Here is a 24,585-nt window from a genome sequence, read left to right as displayed (position 1 = left end):
AATGAATTTCTGGAGGTTCCCTAAGTGGAGTCTTCCAATGAGTCTATTGAATATGCAGCTAAGTTCCACATTTTGAGTCATGAGCAGATGAATTTTGAAACACGGGAAGGTGGTTTAGGGTGCCCTGTACAAGTCTGTAGAGTAGAAAATAGAGCTAAAGGAAAAATCCTGGAAGCAACTGGTGGAAGAGGAGCAAGTGTGAGGGAAAATACAAAGGCTTTATTACTAGCTCTTGTGTTAGTACTGTATAACACAAGCCAGTGTTTTGTCCGTGACCTTTACTTTCTAGAGTCAAAATGTTTCTTGAAAGTCTCAAAATTTTGCTAGTCTTGATCGAGCCTTTAAATTTCGATGTCTAGCATTTTTATAAATGCGTGAATAGTTCTGGTCTCTTCTTCAGAGATGCTGGGCTTTTGAACAAGTTACCTGACCTCTTCTAGCTCAGTATCTCCTTTATAATACAGGAGTAACTGTACTCTCAGTTGTTACTGGGAAAGAAAATGACGAAATAAAAGGCAAAATAAAATGGGGATGAGAACACTTTCAGTGGCTTAAAACTAGTACTTACCAAGTTAAGCCGGTTTTTGAGGTACTCAGGGGAAAAGTACTCTATCCAGCTCCTGACACAGAGAAGTGAAAACCTTTGTTGAGAGGTTCAGGAAACCCTAGAGTCAGGTAAGAATTCCTGCTTTACATGAAATCCCGTTTGCGTGGCCGCTGAAAGACTACCATTCCCAGAATGCAATGCTCCGGCCGACAATTCACCGCTTCCGTGTGGGCCATGCGCCGGGGCCTCTCTAGACACTAGCTTGTCGTCTCGGTGCCTGGCTGCCGTCTGGTGCTTTGGAGGCTGGGTGATGGGCGTCGCTCTAGGTGTCGCCTCGTTTCGGGGTCCAGTTGCACGCGCGCGCCATGGAGACAGGATGCTGGGTGCTGGGCGGAGAATTTGAGGACTCGGTGTTCGAGCAGAGGCCGGAGCGCCGGTCTGAGCCGCCCTCTCCCTACGGCGCCAAGCTCTGCGAGCCGCAGGTGAGACGGCTGCCCTCTTGCCTCTCCGCACCAGAGCTGGCCTGCGGCGAGGCCCGCCACCGTCACTGTCCAGCCACCCTGCAAGCAAGCAGGGCCACCTCACTCTTCGAGCTTCCTGTTGTCTTTCTCGGTCCCCTACCCCCACCCACATGTCCTTCAGGCCCTCTCCCTGCCCCCAGCCCCGCCCAGGTAGTCCTCTGTAGCATCCTTGCAGGCCTGCTGGCTGCCTAGAAGAATAAAATAGTTTCCAGCTCATTTTGTTTCATCATTTCCTAGTTAGATAGAAAACTGGATAGATGTTTATATGTTATCGTTAAGAAATTGGGATGGCTAGTTCTGTGACTAGATGGTTGCAGAGCGTCGAACCTAACAGTGGCTCAAATACCTCGTCTTGAGTGACACAGTGTTTGAAGAATTCAAGTTTTTCCTACTGTGATGGCTTAGAAGAAGGAGAGACACTAATTTAGCAAGCTTGTGACGAGCCTTGATACTCAGTGAAGTGCTTGAGAAATACAACCAAACCATTAGAGTGTTGACTATACTGAGTCAACAGAATTTAGAGAGACTTTCTTCAGCCTCAGCAAGTTCTACTGTAAAAGGGGGTAGGAGATGCTTCTTTGGGGCTGGAAAATCGGGCATGCAGAATGCTTTTTAATCCCTGTTTGTTTGTTTGTTTTTGTTTTTTTCTTTGTATTCTTTCTTGGTAGTTCTATTTAAATCTCACTTTCTGTCCAGCTCTTCTTTAAATTAGAAGAGGGAAGTCTTCTTATAGATGTGTCTTCGGATCCTCCAAATCTTTGTCTGGGATGCACAGAAGCCTGCGTCCAATTAAAATTTTCTGTGCTCTGTGTGCACTGTGTGCCTTTGTAGCATTTACAGAGTAGCAGCATCGCCATAATCCCAGTTTCCTACGTCTGATGCATAGTGTTGTCAGTCCCTGTTCACTCTCAATTGCTCTAAAAGAAAGCAGATTAAGAGTCACTGGAACTGCACTAGGTGACTCTCATTTCCAGTAACTTCACTGTGGTCGAAGACGTGTGCTTTTATTATTTTAAACAAATTTGTTATTAACATGCTTGTCTTTGTGATCATTGCAGTTTTTTGTTTGTTTGTTTGTTTTTTAAACTACATTTCTTTATTTGTGTGTGTGGATGAGAGAGCCCTGGCACTGTGTGGCAGTCAGGGGACAAATTGCAGGTGTTGGTTCTTTCCTTCCATCACATGGGGCCCGTGATCATTTTAATAAAAGTGGGCCATTGAGGAGATGGCGCAGCAGGTAAGGTCAACTGCAGCCAAGTTTTATGACCCGTGTTCTATAACCAGAACCAAAAGGGTAGAAGGAGAGAACCAACCAGCAGTGTATGTTCTGACTTCCACATGTGTACAGTAGCATGGATGTGCCCACAGACATATAATATTAAAAGTGTTTTTAAAAATATGGGCCATCATTAAGATTACTATTGGTGGCTGGGGAGGTGGTTCAGTGGGTGAAGTTCTTGCTGCCCAGGATGAGGGCCTGAGTTCAGATTCCTAGCCCTCATGTAAAAAACCGGGTATGGCAGCCAGTGCTGGAAGGCGGAGGCAGGAGGACCTTGGGGCTTGCCGGTAGCCAGTCTAGCTTCAGGTTCAGCGAGAGACCCTGTCTTGAGAAAACAAGATTGAGACTGATGGAGACACCTGGCATTGATCTCTGGCCCTCACACCACACAGGCACACACATACTTGCTGCACATTTTGGAAACACGTAGCATTTAGTCTGGTGTGATCATGTGGGTCTGTAATCTCAGCACTTGGAGGGAGTCTAACGAGACACTGTTTTATAAAGCAAAATATAGCCGTCCTTGTCCACCGATTTGCCTTGAGTCATCCTGAAGAAGTGTGTTCTTGAGGTTTAGATGGTTGCATTATGGGAAAATGCTTTTGACCGTGAAGTGGAAAAGCATGCCTTCAGTCTCCACCATAAACGCTTTCTTCTTGATTTCTAGTGGTTTTACGAAGAGACAGAATGTAGTGATGATATTGAAGTTCTCACTCTCAAGAAATTCAGAGGGGACCTGGCCTACAGACGACAGGAATATGAGGTGGGGATCAATACGTGTCAGACTCTGGGACTTCAGCTGGGCTCTTGTTTTATCAACAGTAGCACATGTAGACAGCAGTGTGTGCCAGGTTAGCAGTGTGCTTTGTGGGACAAAGTTAGTCTTTGGTGGGGCCTATAGATAATCTTAGACTCCTAAGTCTAGGAGTTTTCTACAGGGTCCATATTACATTTTGTTTTTTCTTAATTCCAGCCAAAGAATACTTTGAGGATCCCTGTAGGTCTGTTTTCCCAAGTTTTATATCTACTCCCCTGTGAATCTCCAGCAGGTCACAGGAACAGAATACCCCAAAATATGCAAGGAAAGGGAAGAATGAACAATTAGATGCCAAATTGTTTCATATACATGTCTCATTTCATCTTCAGGCAAATATTATAAGGTTTATAGCTGGGCCTGGCGCCATATACTTTTATTCCCAACACTTGGGAGGCGGAGGCAGAGCCAGGTGGATCTCTGTGAGTTCAAGACCAGCCTAATTAATCTGCATAGCAAATTTACACCCCTTTTTCTCCCCCCCTACATACACACACCTCAGAGTCCCAGTAAAACCAGGACTCAAAGCCTGTTCTGTTTACTTCTGAAATGTTCTCTGATACTTACCGTAGTGTAGACATTATGACCCGCAGCTGCTCTGTGTCTGCTTTTTAGGAAAACGTCATAGTACTGGTTGTAGCGCTTAGGTCTCTCATAGGTTATTGTAGGGTCAGTTTTACTACCACTTTCTGCATAGGAAAAAGTCATCTCTACACTGGGTCCTTTCCTTTCCCCACCCACTTCCTGCCTTCCCTTCTTTCTTTTAATAATTGCAGAAAGCACTGCAGGAATACTCCAGCATCTCTGAACAGTTGCCATCTACTAATTTTGCCATGAAAAGGGATGTCCAGGAAGGCCAGGCTCGGTGTCTGGCTCACCTTGGGAGGCATGAGGAGGCACTGGAGATGGCAGCAGACCTGGTGAGTGGCCCCATTGCTTGTTCTACACTGTCCTGTAGGAAACAGGAAAACAGAGTTCCTGCTAGAAGCAGGATTGGTGGGCCGGGATTACAGGAGGAAACAATCAGCAGTGTAGTTACTGAGACGAGAGCTTAGAGTGCTAGATGTGATTACTTTTTTTTGGAATATTTTTCCTGGGCTGAGAATTATTGCCTAGAAATCTTATTTTCAGAAGTTCTATTTTATGAGGAATATATACCCAGAGTGATAGAATTGAGTGATTTTGTTCTAGACTTTTCAAAGATATATTCTAATTTTTAATTATGTGTATATATATGTGTGGGTCTAAGTGTGGGTATGGGCGTGTGAGTGCAGGTGCTGGAGGAGCCCAGAGACACTGGATCTCCCTGGAGCTGTTGTAAGTTGCCCAATGTGGGTGCTGGGAACCAAATCTGGGGCCTCTGCAAGAACAACAAATGCCCTTAGTCACTGAGTCTCCATTGTTATTATTGCAGTACTGGGAAAATCCCTGAAGTACATTTAAATGGATTTTAATGTTTAAAGAGGGGCATACTAACTATGCTATCAAACCCTTGTTTATTAACTTAGCATACCAGTCAACTTTAGATTATTAATCATAGTATCAGAGTCATAGTCTAGAGGCCAGCATTCTGCTGCATGTCTGTAACTCTAGCTGAGGGAAGTCTGGTAGGAGCATTACAAGTTCAAGGCCAGTCAGTCAAGATGTATACCTTGGGTTTTTTGTTTGTTTGTTTGTTTGTTTGTTTTTGTTTGTTTTTTTAAAGCAGGAGTGGGGAGGGAGTACGGTCTGTGTGTAGCACCTGCTTCACACTAACATATACCTGCTTTCCCAGTGGCACCGTGCTTTTGAGTAACAGTACATTATAGACAGCAGCAGCAGAGAGTAGCTTCTAGGGGTAATCCAGACCTGATCTTATTACAAGTGAAAGGCATGATTGAAACAATGTTTTCACATGTTGTTTATTTATGTAGAGGGGTGGGATACATAGGGCAGAGCATTGGGGCAGGGAGAGGTGGAGGCAGGGAGAGGTGGAGGTCAGCAGACAGTGGTGGGGTCAGTCTGTCCTGCCATCACACGGGTGCTCAGGTCGTTGGGCTTGGCAGCCAGCACCCTTACACCCGGAGCCACCCCTAAAGGGCACGGCCTGACTTTAGAGATTTCACTGCTCCACAGCCATGCCTGTGGAGATGTGGCACTGTCCTGCATTCAGAATCAAATCCGTAAGAGGTCTTTCTGGAAGGCTAAACCTTAAGCTATAGAAAGTAAAGCCTGGTGTGCTCAGTGCTCAGGTAGGGATGGGAATATTCAGGAGCTCAGCAGGTAGCCGCTTCCCCGGTAACTGGGCTGAGTACTGGGTAGTGTGCCCTTTGACACTCAGTTTAGTTCTGGGCAGGAGTGTGACCTGGGCAGGCTGGGCTTTCCTTAGATTTCATATCAGGTTGAAGGTAATCGCTCTCTGCCATCTGCTCTCTGTAGACTAATTTGGAAAAAAGTGGACCCTTTCCATCACCCACAGAGTATTTGCCATATGACAGGGTAGGCAAGAGATAATGGCTCTCGGAGACGTTGAAAGGTTTTCTGATCAGGAGGAGACCCTCTGTGCACATGTGTGAATGTGTGTGCCAGCCATAGCTTTCATGTGGAGGACAACTCGCAGGATATGGTTCGAAACAGGAAATCTGTGGAAGGATTAAATTCACTTGACCCATGTGGCACTTACAAATGCTTCTGGTTTATAATATATACAACCTGGGCCTTTGGGTGCTCCCATTTTTATATGGAAACATTTTGTAGTTGAGGTTTTTTTGTTTTCTCTTCTCATCAGGAAAGCAAAGCAACCAACACAGACCATCTGACCACGGTGCTCTATCTCCACCTGGCCATCTTTTCCAGTCTGCAGAGCTTAGAGAAGACAATTCTCTGCCTGCAAAAGCTGATTTCTCTGCACCCTCTCAATCCTTGGAGCTGGTGTAAATTGGCAGAGGCATACCTGAATCCAAGGCCAGACCTGCCAGCATTGGATGTGTCACCTCAGGGACACAAGAGTTCTGCCTCAAGTGACAAGGCTGTCAGTCCCTCCTCTGTCCACTTGGGAACAGGCCCTCTTTTGTCTTTCCCCACAACCTTGCCTGAGATTGCACTGTTTTCCGTGGAAGCAAGCGGTTGTACTACTCAGAAGGCCGAGGAGGCTCCAAAGAAGATGCAGAACTGTCTGGCGACACGGAGGGAAGAAGCACAGATGGAGGCTCGGAGGAAAGCATGTGCCTCTCTGATCCGTGCCAGGTAAGCCAGGAGAGTAAGCCGGGAGAGCATCCGTCAGCACACAGATGAGCCTGCAGAAAGGCTGCTTATTTTATGTTAGTTTTTAAGGGAGAAAAGATTTCTTTAAATAAAAACTTAAAGTTAGCGCACATGGTATGTAGGGATGGAGGAATTCTATACATGGCTGGCGAGAATTTAGACCAGTGCAGCCACCCAGATATCAGTGTGGGGTTCAGAAAAACCCAAGTTGGGGCCAGGTGTGTACTCCTTCAATCCCAGCACCTGAGAGGCAGAAGCAGATAGACTCTGTGAGTTTGAGGCCAGTCTGGTCTACAGAGAGTTTCAGGACAGTCAGGGCTATGTAGAGAAACACTCTCTCAAACAAGCAAACAAACACACTCTGAAACAGAAAAAAAAACAAAACAAAACAAAACAAAACCTGCCATATGACGTAGCTGTGCATTCCTGAGCACTGGCCTGAAGCAGTCCGAGCCAGCGCCACAGAGATACTTGTACATCCATGTTTATCACTGTTCTGTTCACAGTGATTAAGAAGTAAACACGAGGATTTCTAATGTCCTGTTAATATGAGAAAACTCAGCCATCTGGGAAATGAAGACTAAACCACAACAGGGCATGAATGAATATTAAAACATTTCATAATGCTGTTGGTAGAGGCCTGGAATGTCAGCACCTGGGAACCTGAGGCAGGAGGTTCAGGATCACTCTGTAGACCAGGCTGGCCTCCAGTTCGTAAAGATTCACCTGCCTCTGCCTCCTGAGGGCTGGGATCAAAGGTATGTGCCACCATGCCTGGTGACTGTGTTACTTTTATTCATGTAGGCCAGACACTTGCTTGCCACAACGAACAAAAACACGATTAAAAAAAAAAAAAAAAAAAAAAAAAAAAAAAGCAAAAATGAAACTCTCATTCCTTGCAAGAGTCACTGTTGAGGAAAATATACATGTAGCCAGGGCCTGGCACACAGCTGCTGAGGGCTGTGGCCTAGTGTGAGCAGAACACCATGGAGACCAACCAAAGGGAAGAACCAGCCTTTCTGGGGCCGTGCTCCTGCTCAGTGTCTTAGGGAAGAGTGCTTAGTAGCTGGCCACCAAGTACTGGGTGCTTTGTCCACACTCCTCTGGAGTATTCCTTGTGATTTCGGGCTGCACATTGAGATCAGTTTATGGCCCCAAAGTCCTGTGTCTGTGCAGTCCATAGTTCTTTGTGTTGTCTTGCTCCTCCGTGTACTGTTCGTCAGGTGAGGAAAGTGTGCTCTTGTGTTTGTTGGTATATAGAGAGAAAGCTTGGCTAAAAGGCATAAGAGCGGTCACATAGTCTGGTGATGTCTTAGGGTTTCTACTGCTGTGAAAAGATATCTCTACCACAGCAACTCTTATAAAGGCAAACATTTAATTGGAGCTGACTTACAGTTTCAGAGGTTTAGTCTGTTATTGTCCTGGCAGGGAACATGGCAGCATGCAGGCAGACATGGTGCTGGAGGGAGCTGAAAATTCTAATTTTGGCAGGCAGCAGGAAGAGAGACACTGGGCCTCCCTTGGACTTCTGAAACCTCAAAGCTCACTCCTGGCAACATACTTTCTACAGTTCCTAAAGAGTGGCCACACCTACTCCAGCAAGGCCACAGGTCCAAGCCTTTCAAATAACTCTGACCCTTATGGCCCATTCTCATTCAGAGCACCCCAGGTGATAGGAGCAGCAGTGTGGGAGAAGCCCAAGGGGAGCTGTGAGGCCCAGTCCAGTGCCAAGGGGAATAGGGGGGCTTGAGTCAGATCTGATTCTGAAGAACTGATTATGGCTTATGTCAACTACATGAGCCTGGACTGGTGTGATGGCCGGCTGTCTGGCCTTGTAAAATTATGGACTCGCTCATCCTGCTAGATGGAGGATGGGGGAAGTGCCTACTCCTGAGGGTGTGGAATTAAAGTTACCTCAAATACTCACTGAAGCTGCACGGTCTGTAACAAGCAATTGGTAAATGCCAGCTAAGAGCACTTTCACTGTGTCTGCTTCTTTATTAGCTGGAGGCTTTACCATTTCTGCTTGTGGGTTGATTTTGAGGCAGTGCTCACTATGTAGCCAAGGCTGCCCTGGAACTTTTGTGCCTCTGTCTTCAGCCTTCCCAGTGTTGGGAATGCGGCCATTTGCTTAGGTGCTATCTTAAAGATTCCATCCTTTCTTGAAGGCCCAGAGCATATTCGTAAACTTTGGAGTGTGATCTGAGTTGTAATTCAGAAAGGGAAGGTGGGCTAGAAGAAGCCATTTGGAGCTATGGCCTGCAGTAGGGAGGCGATGATCACCAGGGATGGGATCTGACCTGTGATAGTGCAGCATTAGTGACAGTGGAGAATGGGGTCATCGCAGTGTGGAGTAGATGGGATTTGGTGACCGGCTGAGTGATGGGAGGGGTGGGGGAGGAGGAGGAAGAGGAGGAAGAGGAGGAGGAGGAAGAGGAAGAAGAGGAAGAAGAAGAGGAGAAGGAGGAAGAAGAGGAAGAGGAAGAAGAAAAGGAGGAGGAGGAGGAAGAGACTCTGAAGTGTGCCCTGGATGCAGTGGTGGACTGTGTGCTGTTTACTGAGGTGGAGCATGCCAACAGATGGGCAGGGAAGATTCAGGATACAAGGCATGAATGACTTCAGCCTGATGCACAAGAACATGATACCATGCTCTGCATGCAGCCAGAGCCCTTTGTTAGGGAACGGGGCCTGAGCTCAGAACAAAAGAGTGAGTGGAGACACCACGTTAGGATCACTGGGGACATTCAGAGTAAGGCACTCATGAAGTGCTTGTTTGAGGTTTGGTCCTGTTTTGTTACTCACATGTGCCAGCAAAGTTAAGTACAACTTGAGGTCCAGGCTCTGTGGGGACAGCAGATGCCAGCGTACAAGGAACAGACTGTGTGGTTGGGCTGGCTTTGAACTTCTTCTCAGTGAGTGAGTTGTCTTTGTTGTCAACCACCTGCCTGCCTCCCTCCCTCCCTCCCTCCCTCCTTCCCTCTCTCCCTCTCTCCCTCCCTCCCTCCCTCCCTCTTTCCCTCCCTCCCTCCTCCCCTCCCTCCCTCCATCTCTTCTTTCCTGTTTTTGAGACAGAGACTCGCTGTAGTCTGTGCTACTCTGATTTGATATCTGTCTCAGCCGTCTGAGTCCTAGTTCTTTCTCAGTAGTAAAGGAAGGCAGCTTGTTCAGAATAGAAACTATGGGCACTCAGGGATGGTTCTAGTGAGGCCCACAGGACTGGCAGCAGCTTGGTACCTGGCTCTGGATGAGCTAGCTCCTGCTCCCGCTGCCCTGTGGCACCAGTCCCTATAGCAAAGCCTCTCACACTGAGACTTTCTGTTTCCTCAGGCTCTTGCTTCAGCTCGCCCAAACTCAGCAGACATCATTCGCTTTGGAGAAGAACTTGAGGACTCAACAGGAAATTGCAGGGAAAGTGGAGGAGTTCAACTTCAGGGAAGATACGCTGCTGCTGATGGAGGAGGTACGTCTCCCCTCAGAGTTATGTAGGGCAGCATCACGATGATTTTGTTCTGTTCTCATACCAAAATACCACCAGACCTCGTCTCATGCTGAAGAGCCTCTGGGTTTCCCGAGTCACCAGAGTGGTCCTCCATCATTCTCTGCCGGCTCCCTGCTTTCTTGTTTTCGGCAGTGTTGACTAGCCCGCCCACATGAGCATCCTGAGGAGTGTGTCCATCATACTTGTTTCAGTGTGGAACTCGCTGAGAGAGAAGGTTTTTTGCTGAAGACTGAGCCCATGCTATGGAATCAGTAGAGCACCCCGTCAGCCAGGGTGCTGCACTTCAGAGCCGTGGGCCAGTGTTCACACGGAGCAGGAGTTTATGTAGCTTCCCTCCTCCCATCCTGACAGCTGGTGACAGAGAGGACAGGCAGGGCTGGAATAGAGGCTTAAGGAGGTTGCAGCTGTCTGAGGTTAGGGCCAGAGGCAGCATAGGCCAGCCGTGAGAAGTAATCTCTGAGTTCAGGGCCAGCCTGGTCTACAGAGCTTGTTTCAGGACAGCCAGGACTAACAGAAAACCCTGTCTTGGAGAGTATCTTACTTAGGGTTACTATTGCTATAATGAAACACCATGACCAAAGCAAGTTTGGCAGGAAAGGGTTTATTTAACTTACACATCTATGTCATTGTTCATTACTGAAGGAAGTCAAACATGGCAGGAACCAGAGGTGGGAGCTGATGCAGAGGCCATGGAGGGGTGCTGCTTACTGGCTTGCTCATCATCATGGCTTGGTTAGCTTGTTTATAAAACCTAGGACCACTAACCCAGGATAGCACCCCCCACAACGGACTGGGCCTTCCCCATCTATCACTAATTAAGAGGGTGCCCTGCAGGCCTGCCTACAGTCCTGTCTGTGGAGACGACGGGTTCTTAAGTGAGGTTCTCTCCTATCACATGACTTTAGCTTGTGTCAAGTTGACATAAAGCTATCTGGTACAGAGAGATGTGGAAGTCACAGTACCAGTTCAGTCATTATCACTTAAGTATTCCCAAAATTAAAATTACAGTAGGACCTATTTTCCACATTGCAATTCAATATTTAATCTTAGGTTTGTGCATGCTAAAATCAGATGTGTGCCATGTCAGTGAGCTCCACTTCTAATCCTGTGTGTATACACGGGCCGTGTTCTCCCATGCTACTACATCATGCATCTCATGTTCAGGGATCCCCAACACCCCCTTTTAATGTGTGTGGGTAAATTCCTGGTTGCAGGAGTCAGTGCACATAGCATGTATGTGGAGGTCCGGGAGAGGCAAAGTCCTATCCACCTTGAATTTGCTGTGTAGTTCGGGCTTCCTGGCTCAGGAGATTGCAGGGACCCACCTGTCTCTACCTCCCATCTTGTTGTCACAGGGACTACAGGGCTTACCTAGATGCCATGCCTCTATTCATGGGTTCCCAGGATCCAAACAAGTCCTCAAGCACACGAGGCAGGTCTCTTACTGTCTGACACCCTCGGCCCTTTTCCCAGTGTTTGCCCTGGCTGGCCTCACAGTGAAAGCTCAGCTTCCCAAGTAGCTTCCTTTTAAAAGTCCATATTTTAAAATACTAATTTTAAGACTAGGCATGGTTTCATATACCTTTAATACCAGTTTGTGTTAGGCACAGACAGGTGGATCTCTGAGTTCAAGACCAGCTTGGTCTACATAATGGGTTTGAAGCCAGCCAGGATGACATAGAGAGACCCTGCCTCTAAATAAATAAAAACAGTTTTCATCAAACCCGAGAGGCCAGCACTTGAGACATGTCATTATGATGCTGCTGAAAGAAAATGCCACGCTATGACATGTGACATGTCAGCTGACAATTTTAGAGACACTGGATGCAGCCATGGAGCCCAGAGCTGGTGACTCAGTGATGCTTCACGGAAGCCCACCCTTTCACTGACTATGTGTAATTTGGGGCTGGGGAGGTGGGTTGGTGGGTAAGCGCTCTTAGCTGCAAGCACAAGCATGAGGACCTGAGTTCTAATCCCCAGCCTCCACATAGAAGCCAGGCATGGTTGCAGATGCCTGGAACCCTAGCACTGGGGACACAGAAGGTGGATCCTGTGAGCCTGCTGGCTGGCCAGCCTGGGCAAACAGCCAGTGTAAGGCAGGAAGTGACTTAAGAATTCCTCCTTTGGATTAGGTATGTACAGGCACACCGCACACATGTGTGCACACAAGCACACACCACACACCTGTGCACACACACAAAGCCTGTGAAGAGCCATTCTTTGTACTTGTAGTTTTCATGGCCATATTGGATGTCAAGGTTGGAGAAGCCGTAAATCAGTACCTTGTCCGGCATCCCCGCTAGCTGAGTGTGTAAATTCCCATGCTGCCTTGTCTGGCATCCCCAATGGCTGAGTGTGTAAGTTCTCACACTGTGAAGGTTGTCAGGACCTCATCTCCTTGACATTACTCATTTCCAATGACTACCTACTGAGCTTACGGAAAGGCTTCCTTGAACTTAATTGAGTTGTCCCATCAAATCTGTTGAGTCTGCATTCCTGCAGTTGTGATTGTGACCAGGAGGGGGAAGTATTGTGCCTTTAGGGGATGTGCTATGGCCCTCAGTCAGAGACCCTTGGCTGTGGAGGGTTGGACTTTTCAGGCCTGTAAGAGATTGACATACCTGTTGCTTGGGTCTTCGCTGTCTTCGACTTCTTTGGGGGAACCTGGACAATATGGATTCGTGTCCCACATCATACATACCCTGACTGAGCTCTTGCCCCTACCTTTCCAGCCCCAGCCTCTCACCAGGAAGGAGAAGCCCACAGCTACGCTGTCATCAGAGCAGTCTTTGGCATAGAAAGGTTGATTCAGTGCTCCCTGGAGCCCAGATGGGACAGCTGCCACCTTAGGACTTGGGTTCTCAGGGAGGATGAGAACAGAAATAAGGCAGGCAGCATCCATGAGAATGGGACCAGGGCCTCTCACGTGGTGCAGCGCCTCCCCAGGGCTTTAGTGTGAATGTTCTGTAGCTGGTAAATAACCCCTGTCTTCCTCCTCTGTAACTGGAATAGTGTTTTGACTTTTCCTCTCCTCGTCCTGATACAGGCTATGGGGGAAGATATTGTCCCAGAAAAGATAAAAGAGGAGCTTCATTCGGAGGTGAAGTGTGTGGGCCCTGCGGCCCTGGCTGCCTCCGTGGTTGCATCCTCCAAAGAATTTGAAGACAAGTGGTTCAGAAAGATCAAAGACCATTTCCGTCCCTTGGGAAATCATTTCCACGTGGAAATTCAGATCATCGCTTAGGAAAGCACTTCAGAACCTGAATATCCTTGTTTACTTAGACAAGATCTGTGCAATCATGGAAAACTAAAATAAAGAGGATTCTTTATATTGTTTATAAAAATTTCTCTCCCAAGTAATTAAAACTATTTTCAGTTTTGTTGTTTGTTTGTATTTGTGTCCCTCAGTACCGCCTTTGTAGGCCTCCGCCAAGTTAGCAGGCACCTGTCGGGAAAGGAAATAAAGGCCTGTGCTGGGTTCTGTTGTTGCTGCTGACATAGCAGCTTTAAGGGTTGACAGAGACTGACAGTTTCAGAGAGCAAGGCCCAGTCTCAGTGGCCAGGAAGCAGAGGGAGACAGAGAAGGGCCTGGAACAGTACAGCCCTCAAGGACATGCCGGAAGTGACCTACTTCCAGCTAGGCCACCAGCTAACATTCCCACTATCTCCGTGTAGTGCCCTCCAGCCGGGGACCAGGACTTCAACAATCTTCCATAGTCAACAGGGACCATATCTCCTAGTCAAGCCTTAGCAAAAGCCTTTTTAAGATTTTCTGGTCCTTTGAAAACAGTTACTATGTTGCAAGAATCTATTGCTCACATGTATCCGTTAGCAATGACCAAGAATACTGACATGTTAAGAGTACACCGGGTGTGTCAAGAACTGTGTCAGTCAGGTGTTATCCTGCTTGCTGGCTTCCTGTATGCTGGCAGAAGACAGGACACTCCTGAGTCAGAGAGCAGGATGAGCCTGAGCGTATTTGTGTTGGCTGCTTTTGTCTCCATGTCCTAAGGAGGCTGGCTGCACATGTGGGCACACACGGATGCACACACTGAATGTGCATCACTGTCTCCTGTAATTTACATATGCCAGCTTGCCCTGCAGGAGAGGAGCCCTGGGTGTAGGAAGTCCAGGTTGCTCGAATGATGTGTGTGCCTGCCTCTCACACACATCCTGCTCTTGTTGTGCAGACATCCCGAAAGATATCTGGAACAAGCACTTGCTCAACAGACTCAGGAGCCAGAGGCAACCCAGATCTCTTGTCTCCTTTAACCACATATACCATGGTCCCTAACATTGTCTGCTTGTACAAAGGACCATTTTCTTACTTAAGGAATTACCCAGGATAGAATTGCTCTATTCTAGTGGAAGTAATAAGGTAAACCTCACCCCGTGTTGTTTTTTATTTAGACTTTCATGGGGAGGTAATTCCAGCCCCCCACCCCCGACCCCAGGATTTCTCTTCCATCCTTCCACAGACAAGGGGCTGACTGTGCTAAGTCTGAGGACTCTCAGGAAGTTGGTCAGTTTGACCAGCAAGTGCAAGTTTAGTTTCTCAAATGGGAAACAAAAGACTACAATTAACAGGCGCTGTGGTTTTTAGAATCCGTCAGCAATGGGGCACCCATTCAGCCATCACTTACTGAGCTTACATAACTTGCTACCCACTGTATGATTCTAAGGAGACGTGGGCTGCAGCGTGTGGTCTAGCAATGGTTCACTCTCAGGGACATAAACTAACATGGTTTGACATGCCCCCCCCCACACACACACAGTGTAGCTGTGGCCCTCTGGAACTCCATATTTCTTTTCCATTAGCCATTCTATGGACTCCCCCCCCCCCCCATCTTTACCAGATAGCTAATTCACAGGTCCCTGCTAAATGTTTGCTTTTTAATAATTGCTGGTGTTTCTGGTTTTTCTAAAAGCTAACATGCCCGACTGCCTCTTCTCTTTCTGAAGCCGAACCCCTTTGCCCTGTATACCTGGCTTTCCTGGAAATGCTCCTGGTTCTCCCCCAGCCCAGGACTCCCACTCCATCCTAGCTCCTTGGGGACTTCACCTGTGCTCTGTGCTTTCAGGTCTCTGGTCTCCCTCTCACCCACACTTGATGGCCTGGTGGTTTCCACATCTTGCTTACAGCTCACTCCCACCTCACCTTCCAGTCAGTGACGTCCAAAGCCCCAGCTGTCACAGGGCAGGAGGGGCATCAGGAGGACAGGGTGCCTGCGTTTCATCATCCGAGTTCCCTGATCATTTCCAGCACCGATGGGGAAGGTAATGGGCTGAGCAATGACTGGGCTGGAGAGGAGGCTTCCCTGCTGTGTGTTCACACATCTCCACCCGATTGCCCAAGAGTGAATCACTGGGAAGTGAGTGTACGGTGACACAGGTGTGGCTGTCTGCTCTCCAACAAGGGTGGGACACTGGAGTGGTTACTTCTCTTGTTAGGGTAACCGAATACCCGACAAAAAGCAATCTAAAGAAGGAAGGCTTTATTTTGGCTCACGGTTTGTGAGCAGTCTCTCATGGCAGTGAAGACCTACCCGGTAGCTGGAGCTGAGGCGGTTGGTCTCGTGATGCACCTGCAGTCAGGAAGCTAGGCTCACTGTCTCCTTTCTGTTGGCTAGGACCTCAGGTCATGGGATGGAGCAGGACACATTGAGCAGGAGTTTCAGTTTCACCTCTCTTGAAAAGCCCCCTCAGACACACACAGGAGTTTGTCTCCTAGCCTAGGCGATTCCAGATCCTGTTTCCTTGGCAATGACAATAGGCTGTCATAGACATTTTGTGCTCAGATGTCCTCACTTCAGCTCTTTCTCCCAAACAGGACTTACTATTCATTCTTTGAGCTGGTAAATGTCTCTGTCTTTTACGCTCTTACACATCTGCGAACTCCACATTGGAGCTAGGATCTTACCAAGGTCATTGTCAAAGTTGCCACGAAGGCGGTGAAGTCCTGCCTGGTGGCCTCCTGGCCCACTGCGTCCCAGCTCACACCGCTCCTCTCCTCTTGGTACTGGCTTTTGTTTATATCCCTGGGCTCTTCAAGCCCCCTGCCCATCCAGTTGCCTCTACTGGGAACATTCTCCCCTGTGACCCTATACATAGCCCTGTTTTCTTTCTAAAGATCCTCAAAGGTCACTGTCACTACATATGCCGTACCCCTGTTCAAATGTTGCTGTGCCCTGTGCTTTTCCCGGTGCCTATGGGAGCGAGAATTAGCGATGGCTTGTGGAATTGTTCCTAGCCAGATCCTACGCCTCAGGACCATCTCTTTTGTTTGCCGTTTATGGTGGAGCCCAGCTTCCCGACTGCCGCCTTTCCTCTAAAAGGTCAGTCCCTGGAAAAGGCTACTTGAAGTACAGAGGATTTGTAACTCAGAACCAGTTCCTGCAGAGCCAAGCCACCAGTGTCACAGATGTTTCCAACACCCGTGCAGCATGACATTTTATAAAAGATGAGCTTCGCTTTAGGGAAACCATGGGTCATACCCACCTCTAGCAGACGAATAGAAGCTAGTGTTTACAGAGAGATGGTTTTAAACGGGAGCCTTCTCAAAAAAAAAAAAAAAAAAAAAAAAAAAAAAAAGTAATCTCAGAAAGTAGTTTATTTGCACTCATCTTTCCAGGGCTTTGGGGCTTGACAGGAAAGCAAGCAAACCAGCAAAGAGGGAACACAAAGCCCCACGAAGCTCTGCTGCTGCGGGGTTACACACTCATCAAATCAGGGGCAGCCTTGCGTGCATATGACTGCTTCTCTCTCCCTGATTCTGTCTTCTGGCCGAATCAGACCTAGGTCAGTGTTTTGGACCCAACAAATTTAATGGGAATGTCCGGAGCAGGCCAAGTGACAGGCCAGTGAATAGCAGCTCAATTCCATCTTCCCAAATTGTCCTCACTTAGAAACTTGCAGGAGTTGGGGGGGCGGGGCTGGAGGGGAAAATGGGGGAATTGGAAGGATGAGGTGGGTAGAAGATAATCTGTATTTCCCTTATTCTTTCTTCCTCGTAGGTACTGGGTGGCCTCATCACCCGAGGCGTTGGTGCATATAGTGTTAGTGCTGCCTCCCTTTTGAAAGAGCAAGCTGGACTCTTCCCCAGGCCCAGGTCCACTGTCTGGCAGGCTCTTTCTGCCTAATGTGTGGCTGGCTTCTGACTTTTACACCTCAACACCTGTGTTTCCTCAGCCCCAGCTCTGTCTCCCTGCCCTTCTCCCTCAGGCTAAGAAAGCTCAAGGAACATAGGCATGGCAGGTCTGGGATCTTGGTGCCAACATACCAATTCTTTGAGTCAGGAATATGTTGCTATCTCCTGGAGATTGAACACATGCATCAGGCCCTCTGGAGAAGCAGTTAAGCCTGACCTCCCAGGCCCAGACCTGCAGACTACCCATTGCAGAATGTGGAGTAGAACATTCAGGAAGGAGATGATTTCCTACGTGTGTCTCTGTGTTACTATTTCAGTGGGGACTCCCGGAATGGTACTCTTGGCTCTGCCTCTTGGCAAAAGTGTCCCTGACCTAGACTAGGAAGAGATGATTCATATTTAGAACAGCCCTGGGTCTTTCCTTTAGCTCCAGGGCCACTGTATATTTGAGGAATAGCTGCCAGAAGTAACCCTTTCACTGCTGGTGGAGATAAATTTTTGTTTTGCTTTGGATAGTGCTTTGCTATAAGGCCTAAGCTGGCCTGGAACTCGTTATATAACCCAGGCTGGTAAGCCTGGTCTTTCTGCCATCGCTTCTCTAGAACTGGGATTATATTATATTATTTCAAATTACAAACAGGTGCTACTTTCTTTGCAGAGTGAGACACGTTTCAAATCAGCGAATGCTATGTCAGAAGGCCTGGCTCAGCTCTCAGCTCTCAGCTGTCCCTGTGCAGGGCTGGAGAGGGACAGGATCCGTATCAGTCCAGGTTCTGGGGGGAAGGAAGCCAAGTAGCAAAGGTAGGGACAGCATCTTAGGGTGGGCAAGCTGGGGCTCCTCTGACACCTGAACCTCCATAAAAGACCTGCTTGTCAGGGACTAAGTGGTCTTCCCTACATTCCCATGGTAAGGCCCTAACCCATGGTACCTTAGAATGTGATTATTTAGAAGCAAGACCTTTAATTCCACACTATTAAAATCTGTATTAATCAAGGTTCTCCTCAGAAACCGAACCAAGAAAAGAGAAGAGGAAGAGACAGAAATGGTTAGAAAGAGACAAAGAGATGAATGGCTGATAAAAACACTAGATCACATGATGATGGAGGCTGGCAGGCCCCAGGAGCTTCAGGATGCTTCTCCAAGAGCTAATAGTGTAGTTTCAAGGCCAGTGAACTGTTTTAGGTCAGGTTAAAAAAGGAAAAAATTGTGCTTTAGATTGAAGGCCACCAGACCAGAGGAATCCTTTCTTGACTATGGAAGGGTGGATCTTTTTATTGCGTTTGGCTTCAGCTGACTAGCTGAAGCCCACCCACATTAAGAAGGGACGTCTGGTTTTCCAAGTCTAGCAGTCATTCCCACTCAGAGACACCCAGGATGGTGTCTTCCCAGTTATCCAGGCATTCTACAGTCTAGTCATACCCACACGTAATAAACCATTTAAGCTCACCCTTGTCATCCTGCTCCCATTTCCGTAAACTCCCACTCCAATGTCCATTCCCACTGGGATACTTGGAAGGACATTCAGGACGTGCATGCCGAAGTCATCTTGGGGACTTCTTTTTCTTTTTTGTAGTTATGAATGACAAAATTCCTATAAAAAACTTGAAGGGAGAAAGACTATATTTTGGATTTTAGAGGTTACAGTGTATAGTAAGCTAATAGCATTCCTAATTACAGTGTTGTTTCTGTGAGGTAAAACATCACAGTGGAAGGATGTGATAGAACAGCCTTATGGAAGTCAGGAAGGAGAGAGAGAGAGAAGTGGGGGAGGGGGAGGGGGAGGGGAGGGGGAGGGGAGGGGGAGGGGGAGGGGGGAGGGGGAGGGGGAGGGGGAGGGGGAGGAGGAGGGGAGGGGGAGGGGGAGGGGGAGGGTGAGGGGGAGGGGGAGGGGGAGAAGAGGGAGAAGAGGGAGAAGAGGGAGAAGAGGGAGAAGAGGGAGAGGGAGAGGGAGAGGGAGAGGGAGAGGGAGAGGGAGAGGGAGAGGGAGAGGGAGAGGGAGAGGAGAGGGAGAGGGAGAGGGAGAGGGAGAGGAGGGAGAGGGAGAGGGAGAGGGAGAGGGAGAGGGAGAGGGAGAGGGAGAGGGAGAGAGGGAGAGGGAGAGGGAGAGGGAGAGGGAGAGGGAGAGGGAGAGGGAGAGGGAGGGAGAGGGAGAGGAGAGGGAGAGGGAGAGGGAGAGGGAGAGGGAGAGGGAGAGGGAGGGAGAGGGAGAGGAGAGGGAGAGGGAGAGGGAGAGGGAGAGGAGGGAGAGGGAGAGGGAGAGGGAGAGGGAGAGGGAGAGGGAGAGGGAGAGGGAGAGGGAGAGGGAGAGGGAGAGAGGGAGAGGGAGAGGGAGAGGGAGAGGGAGAGGGAGAGGGAGAGGGAGAGGGAGAGGGAGAGGGAGAGGGAGAGGGAGAGGGAGAGGGAGAGGGAGAGGGAGAGGGAGAGGGAGAGGGAGAGGGAGAGGGAGGGAGAGGGAGAGGAGAGGGAGAGGGAGAGGGAGAGGGAGAGGAGGGAGAGGGAGAGGGAGAGGGAGAGGGAGAGGGAGAGGGAGAGGGAGAGGGAGAGGGAGAGGGAGAGGGAGAGGGAGAGGGAGAGGGAGAGGGAGAGGGAGAGAGGGAGAGGGAGAGGGAGAGGGAGAGGGAGAGGGAGGGAGAGGGAGAGGAGAGGGAGAGGGAGAGGGAGAGGGAGAGGAGGGAGAGGGAGAGGGAGAGGGAGAGGGAGAGGGGGAGAGGGAGAGGGAGAGAGGGAGAGGGAGAGGGAGAGGGAGAGGGAGAGGGAGAGGGAGAGGGAGAGGGAGAGGGAGAGGGAGAGGGAGAGGGAGGGAGGAGAGGGAGAGGAGAGGGAGAGGAGAGGAGAGGGAGAGGGAGAGGGAGAGGGAGAGAGGGAGAGGGAGAGGGAGAGGGAGAGGGAGAGGGAGAGGGAGAGGGAGAGGGAGAGGGAGAGGGAGAGGGAGAGGGAGAGGGAGAGGGAGAGGGAGAGGGAGAGGGAGAGGGACCAAGATAACTTATAGAAGAAAGCTTCTTTGGCTTATGGTTCCAGATGGCAGAAAGAAAGGAGGAGCAGACATGGTCACTGAAACAGAAGCTGAGGGCTCACATCTTAAACTGCAAGCAGACAGAAAGCAGAGAGCATGCTGGGAATGGTACAAGGCTCTCCTGGTGCCATACTTCCTTTAGTGAGGTCAATCACTGGTTGATCATAGCCCTCATGGAACCAATCATGCAAGGAAAAGCCCTCACAGAAGTACCCAGAGGTGTGCTTTACCAGTCTCCTCTGTGCCTTTCAGTCCAAGTTAAGGATCAAGATTGACCACCACAGGTGGTGTAGGGCAGGAGCCTTCTGTGAGCAAAGAGAGGCCACCAGAGAACTGACTCAGGTGACTTGATCTGTGACTTCAGAACTGTAAGAATATAAATTGCTTGCTGTTGAAGTGCCCGGTGCATGGTATTTATGGCACAGTGTTTTTAGCCCTGTCCTGTCCCCTGAGAGGACATACTCATATCCCCTTTGTGTCTCACCTGCCCATTTGGCTTGGGATGTAGCACCTTCTCTGCCTCCAAAGTTTGCCTAGCTTCTTTCTATGCATCTCTGGGAAGCCAAGGGAGAAGCCTGGACTGTGCTTCTCAGGGAACACAGTAGGGACATTTAGAAATCTGTTTCCAAGCCAGGGTTACTAGTGTAGAAGGCGGAGACCTCCTTTTGTGTCTTGGGGAAGACAGTAAAAGGATCCCTCCTCAGCCATGTACACACATGAAACCTCTGTCCTATGGCTGCCTCCTCAGGACTTCTGTTCAGCACACTCTAAAGACTTACCTGGCCACCTTCACCTGCTCTGTAGAGGAAGGATGGCTGGGTGCTCTTAGAAGAACCAACCATATCTGCCTTGGAATACACTGAACAATGGAAGAGGGGTTGCATCTCTGTTCGCTAGCTCGAGTGTCTGCAATGTTTACATTCCTAATAACAGTTTTTTGTTTTTTTTTTTTTGACACTCTTGAGGAGGAAGCTGAGAAACTGACTGGCAGTTTCTCTGTGTCCAACAGCTTCTTGGATCAAGTCCAGAAAACGAAGCATTTGAAGAAGCTGCTTTGACATGTGGATGACAGGCCAGCAGGGCAAGCTGTGAAGCCACACAAAGGTGGGAGTTCCTTTGCTTGTCCTGTTGAAGAAGCCTTGGGATGTCACAACGGCCGTCTGCCCTGCAGGGATGAAGCGTCTCACAAGCACTCAGCTGAGGGGCTGTAATGACACGTGTGGTCTAAGCAGAGCCTTGCTCTTGCTGCTAGCCTGTTGGGGCCTGGAGAGACATCGTTGGTCTCTGGACTCTTACAGTGCAGACGGAGCAATACACAGTGTTATGTGCAAACCAACTACTGCAACGGGCCACTCCAAGGAGGGAGGGAGGGTGGGAGAGAGAGAGAGAGAGAGAGAGAGAGAGAGAGAGAGAGAGAGAGAGAGAGAGAGAGAGAGAGAGATTCTAGTAGCATATGATCATTAGCAGCCACCATGTCCACGCAGCGTGGACCTTCTTTTGGTTGAAGCACCCCCTTCTCTTGGACCCTGTACAACACAAAAATCCTGCCATTTTCTTTAGGTCTTTCTGATGACCTTCATGGGCAGGTCCTTCCTCCTAACTTTGGGTCCTCAGAGCAGAGAGATGTGCCCATTGAGAATGTTCCGATGCCATTGCTGAACTTCACTCTGTAGTTGAGGACTGTCAGTTAAGGACCGCTCCAGCCAGCAGGCCCTAGTGAGGGAAAGCCACAGGTAATTTATAACCCCAAGTGGAACTAAAACTAGCATGAAAACAGTAGGGGATGGGGGATGGGGGATGGGTGTGTGACTTTGTATTCTGTACTATAAGAATGCATTCACATTCCATATTGTAGAATGAAAGCTGCACATACAGGCTATTAATACCTTAGCGTGTACACTCTGTTAATGCCTCATGTGTTCTGAGTTACCTTGGCTTCTGGAAGAGTACAGATGGGGTTGGTACCAGCAGACACTGACTGTATTGAGAACTCCAAGAGTGTGGGGGTTGGGGGTCATGAGAGGCAGAAGCCTCAGAAATGAGTCTGAGAAAATCCCAATGCCAGGAGTGGGGTACTTCCCTAGAAGTCATTGGCCAGAGAGTCCCCAGAGCCTCTCACAAAGGATATATAGGTTTATTGCTATTGCCCATAAAAACTAGATGTTAAATAAGACCTTAGTGCTGACGGGACAATACACTTTTGGCTTCTTAGGACAGATAAATCAAGCTGGAACTGACCTGAAGATTTCCTCCCTGCCGGCTTGCTCTCACTGAGCTGAAAGGTATTATGCAGGTTGTAGGTGGTAAGGGCTGGGGCTGGGGAGTGGGGAGGCGAGGGAGAAGAGATGTGGATGCTGTATCTGTGGTGAACCCTGCCTCCTACTGAGGATGTGCTCACTGGAGCAACAGAGGCACAGATGTATGGGGCAGGGGAGGTAAACCAACTGCTTTTGGATTGGATTTGAAGCCTGCTCCGTGGGAAGGAGTTCATGCCTGGTACCATATATTTTGTCAAAAACCAATGACTGGCAAGACCATAGACCTTAGGCCCTAAGGCTTAGGAAAAAAAACCTATCGTTTTGTTAAGTAGTCATATTGTCAGACTGCATCTAATTGTTGACGTCTATATTCATCAGGCAGAGCCACCCTCAATCTCTCTCTGCAGCGGCCATCAGTAAATGCAGAGACTTAAGTTACTATTGAGTGTTCAGCCCCAAATGGGACATTTATACTCTCTCTCTCTCTCTCTCTCTCTCTCTCTCTCTCTTTCTCTCTCTCTCTCTCTTTCTCTCTGTCTCTCTCCAAGGCTCAGGTAACATCATGGAAGAAGAGGCAGAAAGAATATAAAAGCCAGAGGCTAGAAGGAAGTGCTGTGAAGTGCTGTTTTTTGGACATTGCATGATCAGCTCACCCATGAACTCACCGTAGCTGTGACTACCTGCACAAGACCGGTATAAGACCAAGCCAGCAAGAATAGCCAACATTCCAACGGGTAGGCTCAGACAGACTCGGTTGAATTGGGATGCCTATGATCAAGTTGCATTGTTCACATGTTTGAAACTGTCAAAGAATAACTAAAAATATTCTTTACAAACTATGGCTGACTACCAGACCACAGGGGCAAGACTGATTTCCTGACTGACTGCCTTTGTCGCCATCTCCCCCGAAAGCTTGCTGATTGGAGATGGTATATGAAGGTTGTTATTTTCCTAGTTGTTAACCTGCTGCCAACTCAGATCTCAGGCTCTCTGAATAGGGCTCGGCTTGAAGACTCAGATTGTCCCTCTGCTCCTGTGGCCAGGAGCCAGGGCTCTAGCATCCCACTTACAAGACCAGGCTTGGCAAGACTTGAAACTTGAACGGAGCCTGGATCTGATTTTCCGCCATCCACTGCCAGGTGCAGAAAACTTGGCTGGTCTGTGGTGGGAGTTGGGTCTCCAGAAGGAGCTCGAGTCACCCCCAAAGAATGTCGCTGTATCAGTAGTGGTCATATCAATCAGGTGAAGCTGGAAGAGGATATAAAAGGGAAACTCTCTGCATCCCAGTGGCTTAAATGACAGGCTTACTCCTTCACACTGTATATCCGCTGCAGGCAGGTGGTGGGAATGGGGAATGCTGTGCATTGCAGTTGCTGCCCAAGTATGCCTAGCAGAGGGCGGCTTCAGCCACAGGACCTGCCTGGAGGTGAGCCTTACAGGCGGCTAATCAGAGCGTTGCTGCCCTACCTCCCAGCCAGCAGGCTGTCACCAAACTATGAGGGCTCAATAGAGTATAAATCATATATATATATATGCATCTAATATATATATTGCCTGGGTATATGTGTGTATATACATATATATACATATATATACACACATACACACATAAATCACATATATATATATATATATATATATATATATATATATATATATATATTCTTAACCATACATATATTGTTTTTTTGAGACAAGACTTTCTCTATGTAACCCTGGCTGTTGTCCTGGAACTTGCTCTGTAGAACACGCTGGCCTTGACTCATAGCTCTGCCTGCCTCTGTCCCCAGAGTGTTGGGATTAAAGGCACTTACCAACACTGCCCATTTTTAATAGCCTAGGATAGTGACAGGGCATAGGGAAGCCACTGGCTGGGAGTGGCCAGGAACTGGCTGGCTCTTCCTTCTCTAGTGTTGAGCTTATTCCGGCATACATAGGCCACCTTAGAATGAAGGCTTTGGCAGCTTTTGTTACCCTGCGAGCTTTCTGTTTTCAACTTTCTCAGCCTACTCTGAAATCCTATTTAGAACTCAGCCAGCCCTCATAATTCCACCTCCATCCATGTGTCAGCAGCTTAACAGCCTAGGCTGCTTGGGACAGTGGTTCAGAGAATAGGGGAACTTGCTGCGAACCCTGAAGGCCTGTCTTTAATTCCAGGGCCCTGCATGATGGAGGAAGAGACCTGAAAGCCACACACATGTTGTCCTCTGACCTCCACACATGCATTGTAGCATACACACGCATACATAGTATATATGGTTTT

General features: G+C 48.6%; 1 protein-coding gene across 1 annotated transcript; it reads left to right on the top strand.

Annotated features, from left to right (window-relative positions):
- The first annotated feature begins 878 nt into the window (after nucleotides 1–878).
- C13H8orf76 (chromosome 13 C8orf76 homolog) lies at nucleotides 879–13,283 on the top strand. The gene is made up of 6 exons (XM_034516249.2): nucleotides 879–1,029; nucleotides 3,015–3,110; nucleotides 3,938–4,081; nucleotides 5,929–6,386; nucleotides 9,732–9,864; nucleotides 12,950–13,283. Exons 1-6 carry the CDS (start codon nucleotides 913–915, stop codon nucleotides 13,145–13,147), a joined length of 1,146 nt encoding a protein of 381 aa, XP_034372140.1. The 5' UTR covers nucleotides 879–912; the 3' UTR covers nucleotides 13,148–13,283.
- The last annotated feature ends 11,302 nt before the right edge of the window (nucleotides 13,284–24,585 follow it).

Source organism: Arvicanthis niloticus, chromosome 13 (genome assembly GCF_011762505.2).
Source record: "Arvicanthis niloticus isolate mArvNil1 chromosome 13, mArvNil1.pat.X, whole genome shotgun sequence".
In the NCBI taxonomy this organism is placed as follows: Eukaryota; Metazoa; Chordata; class Mammalia; order Rodentia; family Muridae; genus Arvicanthis; species Arvicanthis niloticus.
Note: the sequence above shows the minus strand (reverse complement) of the source record. Positions and strands in the feature narration are given on the sequence as shown.

What these genes read in the sequence shown, in the direction of transcription:
- C13H8orf76 (XM_034516249.2), top strand. Translation starts at nt 913, where the DNA reads ATGGAGACAGGATGCTGGGTGCTGGGCGGAGAATTTGAGGACTCGGTG. An exon ending in ACAGACGACAGGAATATGAG is followed by an intron (nt 3,111 to 3,937) that starts GTGGGGATCAAT and finishes TAATAATTGCAG; the next exon opens with AAAGCACTGCAGGAATACTC. An exon ending in GCCTCTCTGATCCGTGCCAG is followed by an intron (nt 6,387 to 9,731) that starts GTAAGCCAGGAG and finishes CTGTTTCCTCAG; the next exon opens with GCTCTTGCTTCAGCTCGCCC.